This window comes from Buceros rhinoceros, unplaced genomic scaffold (genome assembly GCF_000710305.1).
Source record: "Buceros rhinoceros silvestris isolate BGI_N320 unplaced genomic scaffold, ASM71030v1 scaffold6887, whole genome shotgun sequence".
Lineage (NCBI taxonomy): Eukaryota > Metazoa > Chordata > Aves > Bucerotiformes > Bucerotidae > Buceros > Buceros rhinoceros.
This window is the reverse complement of record NW_010422674.1, coordinates 1-13,042: the sequence shown is the minus strand read 5'-3', so window position 1 is coordinate 13,042 and position 13,042 is coordinate 1. Positions and strand designations below refer to the sequence as shown.

The 13,042-nt window shown below is 38.3% G+C and overlaps 1 protein-coding gene across 1 annotated transcript; it reads right to left on the bottom strand.

The window, feature by feature from the left end:
• Positions 1-357: 357 nt before the first annotated feature.
• RPP40 (ribonuclease P/MRP 40kDa subunit) lies at positions 358-11,558 on the bottom strand (the record flags this gene model as incomplete). The annotated part of the gene is made up of 7 exons (XM_010140116.1): positions 358-641; positions 1,910-2,044; positions 3,091-3,289; positions 7,260-7,385; positions 8,577-8,672; positions 10,127-10,195; positions 11,414-11,558. Coding segments are annotated over 7 exons (969 nt in total), but the record flags the coding sequence as incomplete, so codon positions are not given.
• Between the last annotated feature and the right edge of the window lie 1,484 nt (positions 11,559-13,042).

Sequence of the window (13,042 nt, the reverse complement as noted above, 5' to 3'; positions counted from 1 at the left end):
TATTTTTTTATTTGCCAGCACGTAGGTTGGTATGTCTTAAACAGGAATTTGAAGTTTTTACAGATCTTTAATGTAAAGAAAGAAAACACTAGATCCCAAAATGCAGTTTCCTCCCAAATATTTTAGCTCATAATCTGTAAAATTAATATTCAAATTCTGAATCTCTGCATAAAAGGCAACCACCAACAGTCAATTCCTGAGAACTTAAAACTCCCAAAAATACATCTTTCTTAAAGCTAGAATTGTGAAGTCTTTCAGAAAACACTGTATGACAGTGAAGAAACAAAAATCCATCCCTCCATTGTAGGTCATCCTTTAAGGGCTTTAAGTCATGGAAAAACATATACAGCTTCTTAGTACTTAACTTGTTACCTAATTACTTTTATAAAAACTGTCTTATACAGTAATATGGGATTATTAGAAGACTTCTGTAGACACAGCTTTATGGAGGACAACCGTCATTAGTTCCTACACCCATCTGAAGCCAGTAGTCCAGATTTCTAAAAACAACGAAGTTGTATAAGTTCTCTCCTCCCTTGTGGAAACCATGTTCGCTTTCTCTCCAGGAAACAGGGCTGTCTGCAAAGCCATGCACAGTTAAGGTCAGCCAACATGCCAGTTTTGGTTCACCAAAATAGCAACTGCAAGGAAGAAGACAAGGTAATCAATAACTATAATGGAGTAGACAGCATGCTCAGGTATACAATATAAAGTAACAAAAAAAGAGACATGGGTGCTTTAGTGAAAATTTGTAATTAACAGTTAAAAAACCTGTTTTAGTACATAAATATATAAATTCAAAAGAAAAATATTCTCTCAAGACATTAGGAAATGAAATAAGATTTACTGATTATTCCTACCATATGTTCAGACACGGCAAGCGTGCAGGTTATAGCAATTAGAATAAATTCTAAATTGTAAAGTAGATGTTCTGAATTTCCTACAGCCATTAATTTTCATTCAGAAAAGGCATCATTTACTGAGAACAGTTGCTATCGGGACAAAAAATTCACTGGAAGAAGAAACATAGTCAGGCTAAGCTTAACACAAATACTTTTACCACCAGAAAGGAGATGGATTAAAGATTATCAAAGCCAGACATTATCCATTGGTCTTAAGCAGAGACTAGAAACCAAGGAAATTTGTGTTCCAATCTTAGCCTAGGAGGCTTTAGGCATGAGATTTGAAAGAAGCTCAGATAGTATAATCATATTCCAGATAAGCAACAGCAATATTGTTATTAGTCAGTGCTACAATCGTTAGCCACCAGGCATTTGAAGCTCTGTATCATGTATGGAGCAATGAGCTTCCAGAATCTGCTACCAGAAGCACTAATACACAAAACAGAGAGGTGCCACACTGATCCATGACATACTAGTATCACAGAGTTTGGTATTGAATTAGAACTACAGTTACCCCATTCATCACTATCCAGTGTCCTATGTTACAATACTTGAGTCGAAAAACCCGCTATAAATGTCATAATAACCTCGAAATATGTTGTGACACTCTTTTTGGTATCATAAAGGGATTTCAATCATTTTCCATCAGCAGTTAAAAAATACTAAATCAAATATATTTGGGGGCATCTGATCTTCATACATGGGGAATTTGAAAAGTGTAGGAGCTCAATAGAGCCATTGTTTCTTAGAAACTAAAATAAATCCAAAGTCATTACTTGAATACAGGGCAAGCATTTTCAAATTTGAAGGATCCAAAATTGTTTATTGATATTTTTTACACCAATGTCAAGCTTTCAGTTCATTTCCTAATTTAAAAAAAAAAACAACTTAACTTTGTATATTTTGCTATTTGCCTCCAACACCACTACTGAAAAGAAGTTTTGAAAAGTTATTTTCAAAGTGTTAGAATACAGGTGGTTTAGTAGTGTACTCCTGTCAACCCTTACCACAGCTGCTCCAGTAACTGAATTATCTTCTCAGGAATTATAAAGCCTGTGATTGTGCATAGAAAAGCTTTTTCCACCATTGTGTTGGGTTGAGGACAACAAAAGGTTGATAAGAAGCTAGATGATTTGTTGTCTCTGCATGTTGGAGTGTAATTTCATGAGAATCTGGAATTTTCTTGACAGGGTTCTGAAAAAAAAAAAAGAAAAAATCCACCTCTGAAAATAGTGCTATAAAAAAAAAAAAAAAAAGAAAAACCACAACACAAAAAAACCCAACTAAGATAAATAAACATTTTCTACAGGAAGTCTTAGTCATCAAAACTTGTACCAAACAAGTAATATATATGTACATCATCTGAATTAATACCAAAGCAACTAACAGCCAAACAATTAATAAACAAGATGCCACAGCCCATGGGCTAACCGTGGTAAGCACCTGAACACCACACAGCTTCTTGCTCACTCACTCTTGCCTAGTGTGATGGGAAGAGAACTGGAAGGGTAAAAGGGAGAAAATGCAGGGGTTGAGATAAAGAAAATTTAGTATGTAAAAGCAAAAGTTGCGTGTGAAAGCAAAGCAAGCTAAGGAATTTATTTACTGCTTCTCATCAGCAGGCAAATGTTTAGCCATCTCCAGGAAAACGGGGCTTCATCATTTCTGACTGCGACTTGGAAAGACAAATGCTGTAACTCTGAACATTTCCCACCCCTCCTTTCCCCAGCTTTTATTGCCAGGGATGCCACCATATCCGTATAGGACATCCCCTGGTCAGTGGGGTCAGCTGTGGTGGCTGTGCTCCCTCCCAGCCTCTTGCCCATCCCCAGTCTACTCGTTAGCAGGGCAGCGTGAGAAGCAGAAAAGGCCTAGACTCTGTGTAAGCACTGCTCAGCAATCGCTAAAACATCCAAGTTACTGACACTGTTTTGGCACAAATCTAAAGCACAGCACCCCACTAGCTACTATGCAGAAAATTAACAATACCCCAGCCAAAACCAGTACACACAGGTACCCCTAAAAACACAGATAAGTTGTTCAAGACTTAGAACGAGCACTTCAGTGCATATCAGACTTCCCAACTGAAGAAAAGTCTTTCTTAATTCTTATTTAACTCTTCCTTAAAATAAGCTGTGGCTTTCCTAACTCAAAATTATTTTAAAGATCAACAAATTCAAATACTTACAAGTTCACATGATTCAAAACAGCACCTAGCCATTCAAACAGTTCCTCTGTACTGCAGGACTCCTCTGGCTTTCCTTGTAGTTCGTTACTTTGTAACACTGGACACAGCAAGTCCCTTAAGGTGCTGAAGGTTATTTTTGGCTTCAGGGCACGTATTTGGTGTTTTGAAAAGTATGACATCAGTGTTGATCCCTCTGCATCTTAACAACACATCACCACAAAAAGCTGTTATGAAACTGCTAAACAAAAGGAGCACCGAGTACATGAAACCTCTGCATACACACATAGGAGAAAATGCAGTGTGCATAACTACTTATATGCTGTTACACCGGGCAAAAGCCATGGGATCTTCAGCTTCCTATCTTTCTGGAAATGAAAATTAGTGCGAGATCAAGCAACTCAGTATAGCCCAAGTACTGATCTGTCAGTAGAAAATTCAAGCAGAATTAACTGGGCAAGTAATAAGATGACCTCATTAGGAAGAGGAATTTGGAGTGTTCCTGAAAAGGAACATGTGAAAGGAAGCAGGAGTATGTTAACTGCTTCTCAAGCAAAATGGTCTGCAAATGCACTGACACTGTAAGTACACCCACGCCTACACACACAAGGCCAGAGAACATTTTGCTTTACTCACGCCACACATGCATGCCCTTCATGCTGCTGCGCAGGTACCGGCAGCTGCAGAAAGGCAATGTATGCCTTGCACCACTAGGTCACCTCTAGCTCAACTTCTCTAGATATTCCTCAGGCATTGTAACTTGAGAGAGAGAATACATGTGGTAGATGTACACAAAGATAATGCATCTCGAGGATCTGGTAATGGGAACTAAGCTCACATGAATTCAGGGAGTACTTCCTCAAAAACCACTGAGGGCCTAGAGGGATCCCAGCATCACTAGTTCACTGAGAACTGCCTCCTAGAGACAGCATGGCTTCTAGAATCATGAGTAACTCCAACGGATTAAATTCCCGCAGATCTCAGGAATACTTTGCAAAAAACTATGATGTCATTTAAATTCTCCTGGAACATGACTTCACAACTGCAGTAAGTTTCCCTAAAAGGCACTCAAGTCTTCTATCCAGTATGTAGGGTCAGTGGGTCTCTTCACTCTTTCAGCTGAGGACGAGAATGTGTAACAACCCTTCTGAGAGGTCTTATCCCATCCGGTACTTAATTTCCTAGGTATGATGGCAGAAAGGTTTTGGAAAAAAAAAAAAAAAAAAAAAAAAAAAAAAAAAAAAAAAAAGAAAAAATCTTGATTTACACTAAATTAAGAAATCACCTTCAGATAATGTGTAATTGGAAGGTCTAGTCATCTAGAGACTCTCCTACCAATCTGGCTAAGGTGTCTGCCATCTCGGAAGACCCTCTTCCCTGCATAGCAGAAAAGTGAGCACGAGGCTACAGGTTTGAGAACAGACTTATCAATGATACCAAGAGGAATTCTATGATAGTTTGGGGATAAAGAGTGAAGACAGAAGGAAGGGGAATGTGTAAAGAAATCAAACTGTATCACAAATCCCACTTTATCAGAACAGGAAAAAACCAAACGGTGATAAGCCTTCAAATGTAGCACAACTGTAAGTTATGTGAGGGACAGGCCACGTTTCTTTAACTCTAGTAAGCAATCCAAAACAGCAGGTAAAATCCTAAACACCTGACCTAAGCAAGCATATTGCAAATTAGGAGATCTTAACCAAGTTACTCTTTGAAGCAGTAAGAAAACTGATGTGGAATCAATTCTCCTAAATTTGAAATTCTAGGTAATGTGTTCTATTTTCATAAAGTAACAATGGGTCTCCAAGAGACCAAGAAATAATACCTTATTCATGAGAATTTTGAGGTCCAGAATAACATTTAAATATGGCAGGAAAGGCATGTATGAACAGAAGAAATTCAAGAACAGGAGACAACATAGTTCACTGTGGAATACAAAGTCCAAGGCTCGCTATCAAAAATTATGGACTCCTAAACTCCATTGGCCATATTTATCTCATCAGATCAATCACTTGGGGGAGCAGAAAAATGAGACCAAACCTGATCCTTTTAAGTCATCCTTCAAAAAAGGCTGTGCAAGTACCAAAGGGCACAGTGACAGCCAGACACTGAATTCTTGTTAACATAGTATTTTTATATCTAGATATGGTTAAATCTGAAGTGTGCTAGAACAGATCTTCCTTCAGTCTGTACTTCCTATTAGCATTTGTCAGACTAACAGGTTCCAAGAACATATAATATTGTCCTAGAATTCTTAGTCAAGTATAAAAAATAATACATTTTAAGTGTCTGCTGTATATGGGAGCCTCACCTACAGCCCTAACTTCAGGAAATGTCAAAAATGACAGTCAAGGCTCCAACAGAACAATTCTTCTAGATACAGCACAGCTTTCCATGTCAACAACAAACAGACACATCGTTAAAGTTTTTTGGAGGCCAGTAAATTTCAGCCAATAAAATTTAAAATTGTCATAGAAATTACAGCAATAGAAAAGAGAAGAAAACAGTGCTTTGCCTCCATCATTAAAGACATGAGACACTCCATATTTCCTTTTTCTGATCCTCTTGGTGCCAGAACCACTATGTGAGAAAAACAGGTATAAAACCAGGAAAACAGTGCTTTTGGAAAGCGACACAAATATTTATAGGTTTGCAGCAGTGCTGGCCTTAGCAAGAAACACCAGTTATCAACAGCAAGGCTGAAATCAGAAGGTTCAGAGAGGACACAACTGTCTGGACAAAATACAGCCCTCTCTTCCCCTTCCAGCAGGATCTACATTTTATTTTTGTCAGTACTAAGGAACTAAGAGTCTTTCGTCTGTTATGAGCACGAGATTCCTGCACAGAAAGGCATTCAGATTTAACTTCATATTCAGGAAATGACTGACCTGATCTGGTTTTCTGGATGGAAGAAAGTGAGGAAGAGGAATGCTATTCTTCCTGAATGCTGGTACGCTGGCAGCAACAAACATACTGGCCCTTGAAGCATTTTTCTCTCAGTCCAGGGTCAATAAATCCAGGAAGTTTGAACCTGAAGATATGCCACCTTAGCTGGATTTACATCCCCATTTATGGTAGCAATAGTCTTCACTGTGATTCTTTCCTGAAGACTACAAGGCCAAGAATTGCAAACCTTTAAAAGACTTCTGTATGACAAACAAGGAAGGATCCTGGCAAACAGCTCTAATTTCTCATATCAGTTAACTCCCTCTCACACTTGGTCTTGAAGAACCAGGAAACAGCAACAATGTAAAGAGTGGATGGGAAAGCATACTCAGGGATCTTCTCTAACAACCTTTCTCACTACTGTGGAGAGACAAAGCAGAATCACACTAAAAGCTACGCAGCTATGATGAAGAGAAACATTTTCTTCCCCACTACTGACTCCTGCAGTTTTTGTCAACTCTACGCAAAGGCTACATATCCCTAACGCCACCTGTTTTGAGGTCATCCAAGCAACTGAGGACTTTGGAAAATGACCCTTAGAGGAAGAAATATACTTAAATGTAATGTAAAAAAGGTAATGTAATCAGAAAATAGTAAATGCATGAAATACTAAAAGAAAGGCAATTTGACACAATACAATTTCTTATAACAAGAACTTCTTACTGTGCTCCAATCTCAAAGAAGTGCTTGAGAATAAAATCATGAAACAGCACGTGTTTTATCAGTGTACATGGACGTGACAGAAATGGGGATTCTGCACATGTCCTTACTGTAACTACTGACTGAAGTTCCCCATCTCAAGGGCTACACTAAATATGTAACTTACATGTACTAATAAAAAAAAAAAAATCAGTGTGTATTAATAATAGTTATGCACGTTACACTTACAAAAAGGAGGCAACACTATCAATTAGGCAAAATTACATGAGGAAGCCTGGGCAACACAGAGACAAGGAAATGAAGCAACTAATACAGCTCCTACGAATCACTACTGTGTTCCTGATCTGAAATGTTCTGCTGAGTAGGAAGGAACACATGCAAACACCCCCCAAACAAATTAAAACAAACAAACAAAACAACAAAAAAAATCCCACCCAAACACATTTTAATCCAACTGCCTCCTCTACTAAAAATCCATTTGGACAATCACTAGAAAAGGACAGTAAACTCAAAGTATTGGGACTTCATGTCAGTTACTTTTTGGTTCTGTATTTAGTTCTTCTTACCTGGATTATACCAAGCCAGCAGGAAGTCAAATTCTAAAGGTTTCTTTTCCTTCAAGGCCCAAAGCACTCTGTTATGTTTCTTGCTATCAGGGTGAAAGCTGCAATCAGTCAAGTCAAGAGTTATAACTGCAAAAATATACAAAAGCAATTGTCAGACAACTGAAATACATTTTAATATTAAAATCATTAAGAACTAAAAGAACATAAAAGAAACCAACGAACATTAAACTTCCTTTTCACATACATAGTATCTAGATAAAGTATTTGATTATCCAAATACAACTCCCCGTTAGGTAAAGGGATATTAACCTCCTGCTGTCCTTATTTTAATATAATCCAGAACTGCCTTCTAGTGACTGGGGGGACAGATTGCTTTTGTACTGGCAGTAACAGAAGACCCCAAACAGCACCTTTAAAACACCTTGGTTATTAGGCAAGCTGTTAGCACGAAAAAAGCCAGAGTTTCTGACATCAAAAGCCACATATACAGCAATGATGTTTTTTCAACTGTTTTTTTCCTAGACAAATTGGTGTCAGGCTAAAAGGTACACTTATTTTTTAGATGAAAATGTCAGCATACATTTTACTTGACAAACTGAATAGTAAAATGATGTCCCATTTTACCCAAATTCTTCTTATTGGTAACAAGTTTCCCCTTCTTAAGTTTTTATGTAACTACCTGTCAACTACTGCAGCTTCTAATACATTTGAGATGGCATAGTGTTCATGGGGCTTTTCTTTAATTATTTACATAAATCCCCCAATTAACAAAAATCACACTCAGTATGTCTTCTCTGCAGCTGTTAAATATTTACAACATTTTCCAAGTACTTCATATATGGAGACTACCATTTTTGAAATGTGTCAAACATAATACGATTCTTCCACTCAAGAAAGCAGTCTTGGCTGAAGCTCTTGCCTTTTTTTTCTTGTATAGTGTGCAAATTTGAAGCTCTACCTTAATTAGTTCACCAATTTCTAATTTAAATCAGAAAGAATAGACACTGTGCACAGCATACAACAGTTCTTGAGTCAATACATCGCTCCAGTATAAAAAACACAATGAAAAACCCAGAAATTAAAAATTTTCTTGAATATTCAAAAGTTCACACATTTGTGTCCTTGTAACTGCTTTATTATTTGGAAAAAGGAATTTTTCTTCTTCACGCAGTCCTTGTATCTACATCTGGAAAAATATGACCTAGACAATAGCCTATTTTAAGGAAAGGGAAGATTCAGCATTGCTGGTTTAACACCCAAACAAGGTGTTTCATAAGCAGATCTGAAAAAAGCACTGTTAATGTAAACAATACTTACTGTGTCTCATTGCTTTTTTGCCAGAATACTGAGAAGGACACCCCTGTAGTCCAAGTTCCTCATAAGTATCCTTATCCACTGAGAGAATTAGTTTTCCTTATAAACAAAACAAGCTTTAATACAAATAATCTTCTACTTAGTTACCCTTGAAGTCTTCTAAGAACCATATATCTTACGCAATGTTAGCTTTGGATCAGTGGTATTGCTCATGTAATCCAGACTCCTTAGTTCCAGTTAAATGGATTACCAGATTAATCCTTAAAAAGTTATAACTCAATTACTCCTTTTTATCAAAAAGGTCTTACGAACTAGAATGAGAAAAGTAAAATATTATTCCAGAGATATTCATGGCCTTTTTACTGTATACCTCACTTCACTGCCTCAATCCTTCCTCCACCTGTCCCGCGGCATTTGCTGCATCGTTGGTTGAAGACAACATGACACTAGGGCCTGAGTTAGTAAACAGTTGTGCACACACCACTCAACTGCTAGCCATACAAAAGCAGTTCCTCCAGCTCCAGCGGGACTACTCACACCGAGTAAACTATGCTTATTAGTGATGAGCAGACATGCGCTGGAACAACTCCACTCCCAGGTTCATAAAGCAAATCTGGCAGCTGCCACTTGGTACAGAATTTCACACAACAGATCTCTACTACGGCCTTTTCATTCTACTGTGCAAGAAACAGTATAATAGAGAATACCAACAAATAAGGCTGTTGCTGAAGATTTCACACAGTGACATTACCAGGAACTGTAATGCTTTCCCTATATTAATTGTGCATAGTTGTAATAACTGTTTCACACAAAATCAATCACTATCAAGTATCCATTTTGCTAGGACTGTACTAACAGAGCACAGAAAATAATTCCTCCTTTGAAGAATCTGAATTTACTTATGTCCTGATGGGCATCTGTCATAGTACCGTGTCTTAGGCTAGAGGGCTACAGACAAACCTGCGTCTCTATTATATCTGATATATTGTTAAACAGAAATAAGATGGCATATTTGAAGTTCAAAATAGCTTCATTATTTTCTCTGCATGTAAAATTTCACCTGAGATGAAACACTGTCATAAAATTCTGATTAAACCACTACAGAGTATTTCAACACGTCACATATTTCTCAAAGAAAAACCACTGAATATTTAAAAAGTGTTCCTAAGCAGTGCTGATAGTTTTCCTTTTATGGTATAAATTCTGTCTTTAAGACCAGTAGGAAATAAGAAGTTCGAATACGGTGCTTCCACAAACATAATCCCTTGCAATCGCAATTATGGTTGAAGCATTGACAATCTGATGCTATACATAAACAAAGCCGACTTTTTTTTTAAATTTCCTTTAGATTAAATAATTTAACAATTAGTAATTTAAAATTAAAGAACCTAAATTATTATTTCTTCTGATTTAAACATATTTCTCACAAAGATGGCAAGTACGGTAAGCATTACAGTTTCCAGTTTACAGCATTCCAAATGAAAAAGAAAAAACCCAAAACAAATAAACCAAAACCATAATCAATATGCATGTATGACTAAAAAAAACCATACCATTTGGTAGCAGAGCTGCAGTATTATCTTGATCAATTTTTGTGTTATAGGTAAGTGCGTAGCATGAACCTTTAACAGTAAAGCAGAAAACTATGAGATTACACAGTCCCTAAGACAGACATGACAATATAAAAGATTCACATCAAGATAACCAAACAAGCCAAATACAATCTGAATCGCTCTAAACCCTTTTGTTTTCATCAGCTAACTTTCTTTCAACTTCTCAAGCAAAACAGCATTTTGTTATTTTTATAAACCTTGGACTGGCACTATTTTAAGGGACTTGTAATACAGATAACATTGACAATTTGGCCTGATACAAAAATATTCTTTCCACCTGCAACCTTGCCCACTCAAACAGAAAATCCCATTTTTTCCCAGACTTATTTCTATTATTAGTTCACATGAAGACAAGGTGGAAGATGCTTACAGTACTAAGTATATTTTGCAGTATTATCTGCCTCAACCAATTCTGTTCTTAAAAACTTACGAGTCGGATGCTGTAAATTTGGTGTACAAATGCAGTACTGTTTCCATGATGCTACTGGCATGAAAGCCTTTAATCAGGCTAAAGGAAATATGAAAGAGAGTCCCATATTTAGGAAGTAATGGATCTCACTCTCTCCTTTCGCCCACATATTCTCTTTTCTCCTCTCTTTTCCCCTTAAAGTCTCTTTTTATTCCTTGATAATCATCTGAAGGATGCAGGTTTATCATGAGCCAAACAAGTGAGGCCAGCTCAATGACAACTTCTGAGTATACAACAGGAAGTTGGCTGGGCAGAGGCTGCATCTTTCTTCACATCCTCTTTACTCTTATTGTGTAAGGATGAGCCACTCCTGCTCCATTAGCAAAAAAAAAAAAAACCCACAACCCCCTCCTGCTGGCCACCTCCAAAAAAAAAAGTGTATTTTTTTCCTCTTTTTCTCTTGCCTGCTGCTGAACACAGCTAACATAGCTCTGTGTTAAAATATGAAGACTCAGACAGGGAAAAAGGAGCTAATTTCTGCAGGGATCTGTATAAAGATGAGGTAAAAGATAAACAGGTGTGAGAATACGTGGAAGCCCTCTTCATAGGTGGCTTGCAGAATTAAGATGGAGTAGGGAGAAATTAAGAGGGAACAATCACAGAAGTTTTGGAGCCATTGGGTGTAAAGAAATGTTGACATGCCACAAAGCAGAAAAAAAGGAGATAAAGAAATTAATACAGAATTTTCTAGTACTTTTTCTTCCTTTCCTTTAAAAAACTTCCCAGCTTAAGAAATAATAAATGAATCAGCTCCTTACCTTTCTTCACAAAAGCATCAATGAATTCATGAGCGACCAACTCATGAACTGGTAAGTTCCTCACCAAGTAGTACTCTCCAACGTCTGCAATAGTACTTTTCAGCACTTCAGGTAGTATGCCACATTCAGGGATCAAAAAAGACACCTGTCAGAAACAATTTGTAATGTAAATCATATCCTAAAATCTGTTCTGGAATAAAAACCAAGAAATAAAAAAAGAAAAATTCTTCTATTCCAAGAAATCAGTATGTTACACCAAAATAAATGAAAAAAAAAAAATTTGAAGCTATTGCCTTCAAAATGGATTGATATACAAACAGCCTCCAAGTACAGCAAAGACATCATTTGGGTTTTGCATTTCACATGCTATACAATAGCATTTGAGGTGTTACACAAAGGTGTGATTTTACACCGCATGACTTAACTAACGATCTTATTATAACTTTAGCTTGAAATCGGAACTTTTCCTTCAGCGCTTGCTGCAGGAAGTAGTTGTAACTAAAAACACAGGCTAAGCAGTCATGTAATCTCAGTGGAAATGTGATGACCAGAGTAAAATTTAAACTAGTTTTTGAATTAACGCATTCTCCTCTGTAGAATATGTTGGAGGTCAGGAGAGTGAACTGACCATCAGAACTGAACTTGAAGATGGGCTTACAATTTTCAAAAAAAGTCGCAGGACGTAAGTTAAGGCTACAGCTTCTGCAGCAGGCTTCCAATTCAAGGTACGAAACTGATTTTCAAAAGGGATGAGCACGCAGCTTTTCTTACTTATCTGAGCATTTAGTCTTTCGGTCCACCACAACTGCCCACCTTTAATTTCCCTTTTGTTTAAAACATTTCCTGTATGTGTTTCATAGATCAAGAGAACATCGACCAAGTCTGGGAGACCAGCGCAAGTGAGGTTATTACATGGGCAAATACCAAGCTTCCCAACAACCATGCACAAACAGCATATGGATTCATCCTCCTCCTCTTTTCCACTCCATCCCTCAAAAACCCATTTTCTAAAACAAAGGAGCTCTCAGAGAACAGGCACCTACCTCCCTCCGCACACAGACACAAGAGCAGTACCCCCTGACAGACAGCCCCCCTGCCACACCAGTAGAACGCTTAGTAGTTAGCTGCCAAAAAATTCACTAAGGAAATAGCAACAGGGTCTGACTGACACTTGCACCACACAAAGAAAGGACGGTGCAGCTGGCAAGAACTGGCCGTAGCAACATCAAGCTGTGCAAAACGACGAAGCAGTACAAAGCGGACTTTCGGAGGGCACCCGCAGCCAGGCTTCAGCTGAAACCTCCTTCACTGCTGAAGGGCTCCCTCAGTCCCTCACTGCTTGGACCAGGAACTTGTGGGTGCCGCTGCCTGGGCTACTCGGCAGGCAGCACCGTCACCTGCATTCCGCGGGTCGCCCCTCTCCCAGGCTGTGTCTGCACGGCCTGTCACCGGGGTGCAGCACGCTGCGCGAGCCCTCCAAGCCAGCGGGGGCTAGCTTTTATATGCCTTCGTACTCTCCTGGAGGAGGCACGCAGGCCACCTTCGCCGAGGATGGGGGACACCTTCCCGAGAGCAGCCTGGCGCGAAGCGCAGCACCTCCAAGGGCCCCTTTCACAGCTGACGGGCAGA